At 33.8% G+C, this 14,763-nt stretch overlaps 1 protein-coding gene across 1 annotated transcript; it reads left to right on the forward strand.

Annotated features, from left to right (window-relative positions):
* Positions 1 to 381: 381 nt before the first annotated feature.
* LOC128203453 (proteasome subunit beta type-6-like) lies at positions 382 to 9,995 on the forward strand. The gene is made up of 6 exons (XM_052904875.1): positions 382 to 502; positions 937 to 1,004; positions 3,979 to 4,110; positions 5,773 to 5,902; positions 8,771 to 8,915; positions 9,485 to 9,995. The coding sequence occupies exons 1-6, from the start codon at positions 401 to 403 to the stop codon at positions 9,613 to 9,615; spliced, it is 708 nt and encodes a 235-aa protein (XP_052760835.1). The 5' UTR covers positions 382 to 400; the 3' UTR covers positions 9,616 to 9,995.
* The last annotated feature ends 4,768 nt before the right edge of the window (positions 9,996 to 14,763 follow it).

Raw genomic sequence — 14,763 nt, forward strand, 5'->3', positions numbered from 1 at the left:
AACTGTGAGTTAAATTATGTATAATGGTCCGTATTGTCTACAATTATGGTACGTTATATAGTAAAAACAAACTGTGAGTATAATTATAAATCATGGTCCGTAATGTCCACAGATATGGTCCGTAATGTTCCCAAATATGGTCCGTTATGTCTGGTCCGTATTTTCCCTGACCCGATATAACTAACACCCATTGAAATGATACCAAAAATGCTGTCAAAATTCGTATTGTTTATCGAAATATCGATTTACGTTTTCATTGTATACGTTAACATAACATTATTCTATGACTGACCCAAAATGAGACATGAGGGGATGTGCCATATGGTCGTTTTTAACTTATTGATTAACCAATTAAACCGGTTTAACATTCCTTCTTCACAATCAATTCAACCATAATAACATGGCGTCCATGATGACAAGCGCATATTTGCCGGCAATTTCAGCTGATTTTGCTAATGATATGAGTAAACCAGACTGGCTAACATCAGAGCTGTCAACTGGGGTAATTATACTTTTGATTATCTTCAATTGTTTTCTCACTTGTTTGTTAGTTCCTTCCATAAACATATATTTTGCTCATCCATTTTCGTCGTCCGGAATAATGGACGGTTAAGTGTTTAAAAAAAGTCAAAATTGCTGCTGTTAAAGCCCTCTTACAATTGTTTTGCACTTTTGGTGAAATATTAAACAAACCCATTGTTACAAAAATAATAGAAATGATAAGAGTTGTTGTTTTTAAAGTGACCAAATTAAACAATAAGTGCTGCTGTTGTATTTTGTTGTTGTTGTTTGTCAAGTTTTTTTTGTCGCCTATGGTCTGCTTGTACTTTTGACAAATTAATTTGCTGTTGTCACAGCATGGTACTAAATCTCTATAAACACTTGAAACTTGTTAGATATTTTTCTTAATTTTAACTTTTTATTTATTTTTTCCAGACCACAATTGCTGCCATAGAATTTGATGGAGGAGTTGTTATTGGTGCCGACTCAAGAACTACATCTGGGTGTGCATTATTTTCCCAGACTTTTATTGTAAACACAAACAGCGTTTATATTTAGTCTGAAATAAGAGACATTCAAAACAGGATTCTTCTATTCCCTGAACATCAAATAGGTTTGTCAAAAGAACTGGGAATTGAAAATTGTTAGATTGTATTCAGAAAACTATTTTATGCTTGACTAAGATAATAAAAGATGATATTCAGAGTTACAGATAAGCTGCCCATTCGCAAATACACAATTAAAATCATAGAAACGCAATTATTTTAAAAATCGAACATGTCAAGAAAAAGAGTCGAAAAAGGTATAACCAACTCAGTCAAACTTATTAACAAATTATTTAAACCCACCATCATTATCGAAGATAGTTGGTAGATTCATTGTTTATGTCATACATAGTTGTTATAGACATTGTTAGTTTTAAGTAAGTGTTTAATGAGTTTGTTTTGAAATTCTAGTTTATTTTGTAATGTCAACTTTACGCTATACAGCAACTTTAAACACTCAGTTTCACTAATTTTTAATTCTTAAGCTGTAACCAGTTATCGTTTCACACTTCTTTAAGAAAATTGTTCATTATTGTTACTCAATTAAAATCGAAACTTGAAATACTCATTTATAATTCGAGATAAACATTTTTTTTCAAAAGTGTGGAGTAATCTCAAATACATTGAAAAACTTGTATGTAGGTCTGATATTCATATTTTGCCACAACTAAATTTGTAATTTGTAATTACTAAAGTATTTTGCACAAAATGAGCATTAAATCTACTAAAAACAGGGTTTTCCTCTTTAATTAAATTCAGTAAACAAAGCTCCATATAAAATAGAGAACAGTTTTGCAAATATTTACTGCATATTAAAAAAGTGTCTGTTTCATGTACATACAGTTACTGTCATGTTTTAGAGTAAAGAATGAAAAGAAATATCTACAGTATTTCCTCGATTATAAGACGGGGAAAATTGGGTCCCGATTTTTAACCTCAAAGTAGGGGGCCCGTCTTATAAGTGAGTCTATAAGAAATTCAGAAAGAATAGAGTCAGAATCGGTAATATTCAACATACGGTATTCGACTGATTTATTGTCTGCTGATGACACCCCAATAAAAGTGACAAGATCACACCCATCAGATTAAGACGACCGTCTGCTTTGTTACACTACGATGAACACTCAATGTATTCGAATTGGCAAACGCTTGTTATCGGTCCAAACACATTTATCACAGGGGACACATTTTACTGCCTTCATAATTAAAATATTTTGAAAAAAAATCATTGTGTTATTTTTTCCATGTGAGAAATAAAACTTACTTTTTCTTTACGATTAGGCTATGCGTATATCATGCAGACTTACTGGCATGCTTCAATACACATTCCATTAATCCTTTAATATGCATTAATTTATCCGCAATCATCAATGGTTATTTATTTCTCCTAATTTAAGTCCCATCAACTGCAATCCAAACAAACATCTGCAAAATCTAACTTAATAACACATGAAATGGAATGTGTCGTGTTTGTCAGCTGCAGATCAAATGGTACAATTTGTGATGTCACAGCACCAGCTGTGTAAACATCAAAGGTGAATGGCAGTGGTTTGTATTTAAATAGGTCAGCCTTTACCGTCTAACCCCATTTACTTCCAAGATTGCGTCTAGGCTGGCTAGAACATACCATACGATCGGAACAATAATAATAAATAATCCTCGTCCTTCAAATCATGGCCAATATATTTGAGTTTACTACAGATATGATTGAACCTTTGGCTGTATGAAACAAATTAAATAAATCCTTAACTGCTTAACCTACCTCCACATTAGAGTTCACAGCTGACTTTAAATCGGCGACTTTCTTCCAAGCAAATGAACGAATTTAGTTGATAATTGACTGTTAAACTTGAACATTACCACAGACATGGAGAAATTCAAGTGCTGGATTTGCTTTAAAAATTGACCCCGTCTTATAAACGAGTCTAGACAAAAACACCAGATTTCATGCGCAAAGTTAGGGGGTCGTCTTATAAGCGGATCGCCTTATAGTCAGGGAAATATAACTCATAATTTGTTGTTGTATATTTACTTTTTGTGCAAGGAACAGGTTTGAAATAACATTTAAGGTTAATTAAGCTTGTTTTTGGATCTTTTATAGACATAATCTGTTTTAAACAACTGGCCAAAAATGGCATCAAAACAATTTGTATTTGAAGGATTTGCCATATAAAAACTCCTTGTTCACGCAAAGGAGACTTTAACAATGAATGCTATTTTGGTAATATTAGTTTTCTTGTCAGCTTTCCAATTTTTCATTTAAGCTAAAAGGAATTGATTTGAAACAAAATATTTATACTTAAGATTTTGCTTTGAAATTGAATTTATTATAAATCCTGGTCTGCTTCATTTTGACTCAATTCCTTTCATTTGTCAGTTGGGTAGTCTGGCAGACTCCTATGCAAAAACAGTTTTTGTCTAACACTCTGTAACATTGACATACACACAGTTGACTATTACATGATGGGAGGTTGCTGGTAGAAAAAGAAAACTATAAAAAGAAATAGTAGAAAGACTAAAGAATAGAAAAAAATACTTCCCCAGTTGTATTGTAATGTCAAAGTTACAAATAAGAAATGTATTCTCTGTGCAGAAATGTCAGTTTAAATCTTTTGAAATGAAAACAAATACTTCTGTCAGTGGCTGTGCCTACATTGTAAAATATATGTATTTATCTGTGATGATATTCTTGGTATACTGGGAACATAAATCTAACCAGCTTGCTAGTTTTTAGATTTATGAACTAACAAATTAATAATTAAATTACTCAAATTGTAAGAAAGATACTGGGTTTAATGTATTTAATTTGCTATTATGTAGATTTAAGAACTAACAAATATTTAAGAACTAACAAATACAAATAATAATTTGAATTGTAAGAAAGATTATAAAGATTTGTCTATGAAAATGGGAATCAATATTATTTTTACAGGGCCTACATAGCCAACAGAGTTACAGACAAGCTGACGAAGGTGACAGATTACATCTACTGCTGCAGATCTGGGTCTGCGGCCGACACTCAGGCAGTTGCTGATATTGTCAACTACCATCTTAACTTCTATAAGTAGGTTTTTTCTTATCTCAAACTGTTTTTAACATAGGTACAATGCCTTGAACAGTTATTACGAACAGTCAGTCTGGATTGAAAACAACCTCGGATGTATGCTGGTACATCAGTTGAAGTAGTTTGTAAACTTTTGAATTATATCATTAATGAAATGCAGTGTTTTAGAGTTGTATTTATTGATCTAAGTTTAAATTGATTGCCAGTAAAGTGTATTATTGCAGAAATAATTAAAATTCCCAAGTGTTAAGTCATAAAGTTTAACTGCTAAATAAAATTGCTATGCGATCTACTTGCAGCACACTTAAACGTAACACTTAAAATAAGTAAAAAATTGAGATAGAAATGTAATTCAGCAAAGTTCACCATCAATGCTTTGCCAGAAGGAAATTACAATGGAGTGAATATTTGCAATAATGAGTCCATTCGGAGCTTCTCGGCCATTTTTTATCCAAAACAACCTCAGATGTATTTGGAAGGTTTCCATTATGCTCTTGAAGCATTGATATAGAAATATAATTAAGCAAAGTAAAATATTTGTATTGTTTTTGTAAAAGAAATTGAATAAAGATGGTTTTAAATCTCTTTGAATATATTTCTTGTACTTACATTTATAAGAACCATGCACCCCCAGCAAAAAACAGTCCAATGCATAGTTTTGTGTTAACACTAAATACCTCGAAAACAGGCCTCTACTTAAACTGTGGTGGCTGTATCCACCAAACTGTACACTTTTATTATTGTTTTTAATCAGATTTTGAAATAAAATATTATGGGCAATAGAATGGTGAAAAACGGGCAGGTGGGTGTTTGGGCAGGCAGCCTATATCGAAAACAATTTGGTGTTAAAGTTTTTATTCCATGTCATATATTCAATAGTGACTAAGTCTTAATCCAATTGTTTTGAAGATTGTAAAGTATATTGATATACTGCAATACATTATAAATGTCACAACAAACACATGAAATTATGTGTTAAATTCCAGTTTAAAGCATTTTATTGAAGTTTAACTTGTTGACACATTTTGTGCACAGCAGGTGTACTGCATGTGTTAGGTAGATAAGTTATAAAATGGTTTATTGTAAAAAAAATTGTACTTTTTTTACACAAGTCAAGTCAATCAGGGTTTATTCTCTCATACCATAATATTTGGCAAATAAGGTACATTGCATGGCGGCAGATACATATTTGATTTAGATTGTGACACCCAATATTGTTATTGGAGAGTCATGATTTCGACTTGGAATCTTACTGACTAGTACATATATACACATGTACATAATTGTATTCAATGATACTCAAGAACATTAAAAAAATAAAAGAGATATACTTACAACAGTTAAGAGAGATATACTTACAACAGTTAAGAGAGATATACTTACAACAGTTAAGAGAGATATACTTACAACAGTTAAGAGAGATATACTTACAACAGTTAAGAGAGATATACTTACAACAGTTAAGAGAGATATACTTACAACAGTTAAGAACATCAGTCCAGTGGTCAGACTGAGCTGCAGTCCAGGTTTTAGTAATAGCCTTTAAAATATTCTGCTGATTCACATGTTTAAGAATTATAGGTCCTCTGATAATGGAGGAAATTATGAGATGTCTCTGGATGAATCATTGATTTTTACTTACCATGCATTTCAATATTACAGGATGGAAATGGGTGAGGAGCCACTGGTCCGGACAGCAGCCTCTACCTTCAGGAACTTATGTTATAACAACAGGGACGGTCTGTCTGCTGGAATCCTTGTGGCAGGCTGGGATAAACGCAATGGTGGACAGGTACAAGTTGGAAAAATAATTTATGTTCACTATCTTCTAGAGAAATGAAGTGCAGAGGCAAGGCTTCAGGGCTTCCGTTAAAGGAAGTTTGGAAGTATATTACTTCCTAAATGTGGGCCAAAATTTCCAATAAAGAGTCTTTGGAAGTACTTTAATTTCCATTATTTTTGAGAAAACTTCCTAAAGTGAAGGCTTTGAAGTTATGAATATCAAAACTTGGTGTCTACATGTGTATGTTACTTTATGGCCACATTTTCAATAAGTCTTGAAGTAAAAATAATTCTTTAAAGACAATTTTGTGAAGTTTGCAAGTTACAGTTGTGAATATTTAACATTTTAAGTATCTAGCTGGACAATGCTTGAATAGTGGAAAATCCAGTTCCATAGGCATAACTTCCATATTTCAGAGGAAATCTTCCAATATTGATATCAAGGAAGTTCATACTTCCTGTTTCAAATTCTTTATATTTATATCTTTATATTATGTTATAAAGCAATCATCAAAATTATACTAACATTATTTTTCCAAAAGTATTTCAGCTTTTGCATTAACAATTACCAAGCCCTGCTATATTAAATCCATAATTTGAACTTGTTCATAAGTAATTTACTAGTGCAGGACTTGTTGCCTTCCTAATTTTGACTGTTAATGAATTTTTTTCATTAATGCATATTTAAAGGGACTAGGCAGTAAATGAAACCATTGTAAGGAAAAAGAAAATTGTCGAAAACTTACCTAAAATTGATATCGTGTACACATCGCTTATGACACATGTATGTTTCGCAGTTTTTTGCATATTTTTCCATTGCGAAATTTACTGGGTTGGTCTACCACGTAAATCCCAATTAACTTTAAAATATGTATCTGTACTAATCACGGGACCTTCACACTAAAATAAAATAAATATACACACTATAAATAGGGAAACTACTGTGTTATTTTTTAATGGGTAAACTCATCTTAGACAATGTTAAAATATTATTTCAATCATGTAAAATAGTGTAGTATTGGCCTCATACTAGCTAGTATTGATAATACTAGGCTTCTTTCGTGGAAATACTGTATTAGCAGGGCTCATCCTAGACAGAAATTTTAGGGAGAAGTGAGAACGGGGGAGGGTGCGGGAGGGGGGTTCCCCCCGTGTAGGTTGGAAAATTTTGAGATTTTAATTGTCAAATGGTGGGTTCTGGTGTGTCCTGGACAACTTTTCTATGCATTTAAATAGGTGTTTAAATTGTTTTTAAAATAGTCATACTGGTTGTTTTTAGTTGGAATTAATTTGTTGTATAAACCTTTAAAAAAAAGTCAAGTTTCAAACATTTTATTACATGCAAACCGTTAACCTATCATGCACACATACATATATATCAGAATTTAAATACATGATACATGATGGCATCTTGTAACTCAGTTACACTCTTGTTTTATGTGTAAGAGGGTGAGGGCCCATTCATGAGATGGCCAAGATCAGCACCTATGGCCCCGGCAAGCTGGAGGTGGTACTGAAATTCCTCCTTGGGGAGCTCCCGCTTAGCCAGTCTTAAGGAGCTTGGGGTCAAGCTCGTCATCCTTGGACAGTTTGGCCAGTACGATTTTCCTCATGGGTTCCTGGGAACGCAGAACTGTCTCTCCAAGGCGGCCTTATGCTGATTTGCTGAAAAATATTTTGCTGAAAATACACATATTTCTTTAAAAATATTTCACAGTATCTCATCATTTTCAGCTGTCATTTAAAATAATTTGGGCATATATTACAACATGTTTTAAAATATATAAAACCAGACACCTTAAAATTAATACCACTTTGAATTGATTTATCTGCGGACTAAGCAATGCTTCTATTGTTTTAATAAATACTTACACAAGCCATGTCTCTGATGATTGGTTGAATTTGCTGGTTGGTCATGTCCAAGGGCGTAGGCGTTGTCCAACTTAGCACATCTACAAACTTCGCAGTGCCATTTTTTATCTGCATCTTGTTTGTACCAACTGAAATTATTTTGATAATTTAACTTTTGAATGATTTCTTATTTGAACTGTCGATCATGTCATCACTATCAATATCGTCAGCTTTACGTTTCAGGCCTGGGGAATCCCGCAGAAGCCACGTAGAAAGCATGATTACTATTAAACAGAATGCAAAATATCTCGTATATAGAATATTGATGTGAACCGATCGAAGAAAAAATAATGGAAACATTTCTGAAATAAAAAACAACAAACCTGGATCTGTGATTCGCACTTGCCCTTCTCGCTAACTTCGCGATAATCACACCCAATTAAGTTCATTTGTCATCAGTGCACATCATTTAAACCGCTATTGTCATAAAGTATAAATCCTAATTGGCCCAAATTGACTTTTACAAACATCGGCAAGTGTAAATATTAATCCCTTACAATTTTATTACATCGATGACGTAGCGCATGTACACAAAGTCAATGGTGCAAACACGTGCCTCGATTGAATAAAACAAGCGTTCTCATTGGCCGAAGTCAAACGAGCATATTTACTAGGTTTAACACGATTGGCTGTTTGTCAATCGGGCTGACAGGCGGAAGGCGGAGTCGCTCTGTTTTGACAAGCGTTAGTTCTTAGCGATATCGACTTTTTGATCTTTGAAAAAGTCGGCGAAGTTGACTTCGCTTTGATCTTAGAAAATAGCGAAGTTGCCGTGGGCAGGGCGACTTAATCGCCTAAGTCGCCTGGTAGGATGAGCCCTGATTAGTCAAGTTTGGGACCATCTGGTGTCTTATCCCTTTAAGATTTAAAAGCTACATAGTTGTTAAAAGTGTTGTCTATGATGAAAAATGTATCATTATTTTCAATGTTCTTTTATATCATTATATATTAAAATCTCTGATTTCAGGTGTACACAATCCCCCTTGGTGGTATGTGGACGCGTATGCCAGTGGCCATCGGGGGGTCTGGCAGTACGTACCTGTACGGTTATGTTGACGCCAACTACAAACCAGGCATGAACAAAGATGAATGTCTACAGTTTATTGCCAATGGTGGGTGAATGTTCTTATTTTGATAAGTACCAAATATTTAAATTGTTCGGTTGATAACTTGGTGCTGTAAGTTTCTTTTGCATGTACATGTTGTGTTGATTGTTGTGATAATGTATGATTTCACTGACTTAAAATGGGTTGAATGTTGTTGTTTTTTTACAGTACATTCTGTATCAGCATAGTTTATGCAAATACACACTTATTTCTAATGTTTTAATGGTGTTATTGTGTGTTAATGTCATGAAAACCCTTAGCTTACTGGTAAATTGATGCACAGCTCTTGTTAGAGGAAAAAAAGTTGAGGTTTCATTCATGGCCTTTTTCTCTGTAGTGTCATTGTCAGCGTCATGTAGCGCAAAATGTTGGCCATATATAAACGAAGAAATAAAGTTGGTACACATTTTGCCAGAGTTATAGCTCTTTTCTGACTAAAAACCAACAGGCAAGTGTTGCGATCGCTCTGTTGCACTTGTTTATCTATTCTATCCAATAACAATTCAGATTTTGTCTGTCATTTCTTGGAAGTAAATTTCACCCTCACATTGTTTAAAACTCACTTAATCTTGCAGCAATCTCGCTGGCCATTAACCGTGACGGCAGTTCAGGTGGAGTTATCCGACTTGCGTGTATAACGAAGGATGGGGTGGAGCGACACGTTCTTACTGGGGACCAGCTGCCCAAGTTTTACGAAGACTCGTAGTGTTGTTCTTGATAGACTGTAGGCAGTTGTGATGTGTTGATGTAAATTGTTTAATTCAAAATGACAATGTTATTCCATCAAATATGTCTTCATATTCTCATATTTGTGAAAGAAAAGAGAAATGATATAGCTATATAGCTTGAACTATAACATATGTTTTGTTCATTGCGAAAACCGCACAACAAATTGAATTTTCTGAAATAGTGTATTAGACATCACCAACTTTGAAGTATATGTTACTGCGTTGTTCGAACTTAATGATTACAAAATAGAAATCATATTGACCACTGCTACATTGTTGACTGAATATTCCACACATGTGCATACAAGTGCTTCTCATTGCTTGTAATTGATTATTTCCAATAAGTGTTTGATATTTCTGAAGCCTTTTTACCTTTGTCCAGAATCTTTTGATATTACAATTCAGATGTGCTAGTTCCCCAACCAACATTGCATTTAGGTGCCTTACCATCTGAGCCTTCATTGTGATTGCGTTGTGTCCGTTGTCCGTCGTCAATAATTTGACTGTTAACACTCTAGTTGTCACAATTTGGGCACAATCTTAATGCAACTTGGTCAGAATGTTACCCTCAATAAAATCTTGGACAAGATCGATATTGGGTCATCTGGGGTTAAAAACTAGGTCACCAGTTGAAATTAAAGGAAAAGCTTGTTAACATTTATGACTGTATCTATATGAAAGTTGGTCAGAATGTTTATATTGACAATCTTTAAGTCAAGTTTAAATTTGAGTCATGTGCAGTAAAAAATAGGTCACCAGGTCAAATCATAGGAAAAGCTTGTTAGCACTCCATAGAGGTCACATTTATGACTGTATGTTTATGAAACTTAGTCAGAATGTATATATTGATTAGCTCAAGTTTTCTGATCTGTGCAAGATACTGCTGTGACATTTATTCGCAAACTTAATGACAGACCATGTACTGGAAAGGGTTACACAAATTTCCAAATGTTCGTAATAGATATTTTCTCCTGATTGAACCATATCAATTTATTTTTTTATGCTTGAAGAAGAGGGGGTATATTGCTTTGCATGTCTGTCCGTCGGTAGACCAAGGCTTGTCCGAGTAATAAATGGACAATTCTGGATGTATGGTCATCAAACTTGACATGAAGGTTGGACCTGACCAATAGATGACCCTTATTGATTTAAGGGGTCATTGGGTCAATGGTCAAGGTCACAGTGACCATTAATGGTAAAATGTTGTCAAAGCTTGTCTGATTGATAACTTAACCATGCCTAGACCTATGGTCATTAAACTTGACATGGATGCTGGGCTTGACCAGTAGATGATCCATCTTGGTTTAAGGGGTCATTTGAACAAAGTTGAAGGTCACAGTGACCTTGAATGATAAAAGGTTGTCAGAGTGATAACTCGACAATCAAAACTTGATTTGAAGGTTGAGTTTGACCAACAGATGACGCATATTGATTATAGGGGTCAAGGTCACAGTGACCTTGAACACAAACTCGACGATTACTGGAACTATGGTCATCACTCTTGACATGAAGGTTGAGCCTGACCAGTAGATGACCCCTATTGATTTTAGGGGTCATCGGTTCAAAGGTCAAGGTCACAGTGATCTTTAAGCGGAAAGATTAACAAAGATTCTCTGAGTGATCACAACAAAGCCTGGACCTATGATCCTCAAACTTGACATGGAGTAGATGAACCCTGTTGATTTCACAAGTCGTCGGGTCAAAGGTCAAGGTCACACTGACCATGAATGCGAAAAGGTTGTTGGAGTGATAACTTGAAAATGCCTGCACCAATGGCCCTAAAACTTGATTTTGGGTTATGCCTGACCAGTAGCTGACCCCTTTTGATTTTAGGGGCCATCAGGTCAAAGTCACAGTGATCTTGAACACAAAAAGTTTGTCTGTGTGATATTTCCACAATGCCTGCACCCATGGCCTTCAAACTTGACAGTTGGTTTGGGAGTGACCAGTTGATGACCCCTATGTATTTTGAGGTCATAGAGTCAAAGGTCATAACTCATATTCAGCATAAAAATTGCGTCATATTTCCTTATTCCATGCTTCTAGATGCATTCTAGAGGATACATTTTTATCTGCAAATATCAGTCATCATATGAACATGATTAAAAAATGTATCCACCATCCTCGCACTTTGAATTTTCATCATTTTAAACCTCAAAGGCATCCAATGTCAATGAAAAATCAGCTGCTATTTTGGTCCATGCACATTTCATTTAATTGTCCAAATAAGCCTGACAACATGGCGCCCAGGGGATGGGGTGGGGGTGGCATTATGTTTGACAAACATCTCTTATTGAGAATATTTATTGAGAGTATGCTATATTTTTATATGAATTACTTCATTTTGTCAAAATCATATATAAACTCTTAGAAAATTTTATTTAAAGCCTAAAAAAGAAACTTAAAGTTAATTTTTAATGTTAAACCATTTAGCCATTAGATCAGTTCAAACTGTTGTCTACATATGTTGTAGACAATACTGAAAAATAACTTTACAAAGACATATAGCAGCAGCACTGTTACTAGTACGCAGTGTTAAGAATATACCTGTATACTTGGACCAATAATATATATCCTACTCCCTGATGTATATAACAAACATTAGTATTTGAAATAACTGTGAGGTCATTTGTCTTCAAACACTGCCTTTGCTGCACTATTTCAAAGTAAATGAATTGATTTCTTGTAATAAAAGCATTGCTTTAAATAATTCCTTTTGTGAAGTCAGTGAATCATGAAATTCACCCTGGAGGTTTTAATGATATTCAGAATTAAAACAACTTAGATGATTCAGTTTGATTTTAAAGGTTATTAATTGGCGGCAAGCCGAAAAGGAATCATTTATCGTAAAAAAGTATTTCGACAACGCGTTCGTTTGTTTAACTTTTTTTTTAAAACAAATAGTTTTCAGTTACAAGTGTTAAAAAAAGAAATTGGTTTCTGGCGATTAATTTGAATTTCGTTCATCATATGGACACCAAACTTGGTGTATTGTAAGAACATGTGGAGAGCTCGCGTGGGATTTCTTTTGTGTCCATTCCGAATTTTTTTTTGGAAAATGTCATCTCTTACCCACCCTTATCAATATAAAAGTGAAATAATATCATTCATTTACAGCGTTCAAAAAATACTTGATATTGTTACAGTATATGTATTTCAAATTCAGTACTTCATTGTTTAATTGTCTGATTTCATTGTCAGGTTACCTAGATTCATGAAAATAAACCAATTTTTCTCTTGTGAAATTCTAAAATGTCTTTATCAGAACTTGTTAAGAATATCTCAGAATTTTCTTTTTATTCTATGTAAGATTTTTTAGAACAAACGAAATTCTCAATTTGAGATAAATGTCTTGAGGACTATTGTAATCTTACTTCTGTCCATGTTCGCGATAATTCATATAATCTTAAGGAAAATGTTTTGAAGACGTGAGTTCGTTACAATCCTTTAATGCATCATTGAAGCAATTAACATCAATCCATGTATAAAGATGACATGTTGAAGTCTAAGGGACTGAACTCATTGTTCTTTTACTCTCAACTTCCACAGTGAATGCTGTTGACTCAGGGTATGACATATTGGAATCCTAAACTTGAAAAATATAAAAGAAAAGCTTCCGCTAAACTTCTCAAACTTTCATCAGGGAGAAAAATCTTTTGCACACAGATCACCTTACCAATGACACTTAACATGTATATAATTAAACTGACCAAGGTCTGCATAAATTGTCTCCCTTAAACCATCTTAATATCCAGGCCCCAATTTCTCGAAACTTCTTAAATCCCTTATAACTAGATTAAGCTTAGCTCACTATTTTTGTTTTTAAATTAATTGCGTAATATTTTCATCTTAAAAGGTTTTAGACATTTTTAGACAATATTCAATTTAAATATGTATTTTGGCTAATTGAAATAAGCTACTCAAGCCTGTTAAGCTTAAGAAGCTTCGAGAAATTGGGGCCTGGGCTACAGTTATATGTTCTGGAAAATCTCATTTGGTATATAAGGACAAGCTCCTCTTTAACTCTCACGTTGAACTTGTGTATAAGGTCCTATAACAGTTTCACCAGTGCTAGAATATTTCTTATAATTCTGTGAGATATTCATTTCAACCTTTTGTCGGATTTATTCGGAAAGTCTTGTTGGATATAAATTATGGTCATATAGTGTTTTTTTATTTACTGTGGATTTCATTCTGCGGACAATAAAAATACCAGGATCAGTTAGATTGTTTGTGAACCTTTGGAATTTCATAAAGTATTCTTTATTCTCAATATTTAAATCCAAGCATAACTTATTTGAATTTCCTTTGATAAAACAATAATTAGATAAATTTTGTTGTTCTTCAAATTTGTTGCTTGAATCTATTTATCTGTTGCTTCTGGTTGTCGCAACAAAATGGGGTTGGTCACAAGATTTACGTTTTATCCTTTAGTTATTAAAACGACAAAGCAGTTTCAAAATGTTACCATGGTTGTGCGGTTATCTAAGATTAAAGTTTGATTGTCATATTTTGATCATCTTAATATTAGATCAAACAATGTTTGTTCAGTAGTTATGCGCATTGCAAGTAACAAAATGAAACTTCTCAATCGAGTCCTAATTGCTCGCCTTACCAATAAGATAAAGTTAACAGCTGTGTTAAAAATGAACTTATGTATGGTTTAATATTTATCCAAGAACTTGAAGAAGACAACTTCCTTTAAGTCAGTGTCGCTTACACACTATCCCAACAATCAACCATTGCCGGGCCGGACAAGGGCGCTGGCCCTCGTCGTTTTATTCTGATCCATACTCCTCCTCTCGCTGATTCAAGAGCAGTAAGGTAAAGTCAGGGACATTCAATTAATGAATGCTGTTACGAGCTAGACGAAACGAGAAAAACAAAGCCAGCAATAAACTTTAGAAAATTTATTATGTTAAAGTTACAATGTTGAAATACAATTGAAAGACCTGTCCCAAATAGCTTAAATAATTCAAATCCTGGTTTATGTCCTTTTCCAATTTCAAAGTCCAAAAAGCTGAATGTTTTGAGCACTTATAATTTAAATAGTCCACACAGTATACTCCTAAAAGAATAATACAAATGTTAATCTGTATTTTAAAATTTAAAATTTTAAAAATCAT

This window comes from Mya arenaria, chromosome 9, assembly GCF_026914265.1.
Source record: "Mya arenaria isolate MELC-2E11 chromosome 9, ASM2691426v1".
Taxonomy (NCBI): domain Eukaryota; kingdom Metazoa; phylum Mollusca; class Bivalvia; order Myida; family Myidae; genus Mya; species Mya arenaria.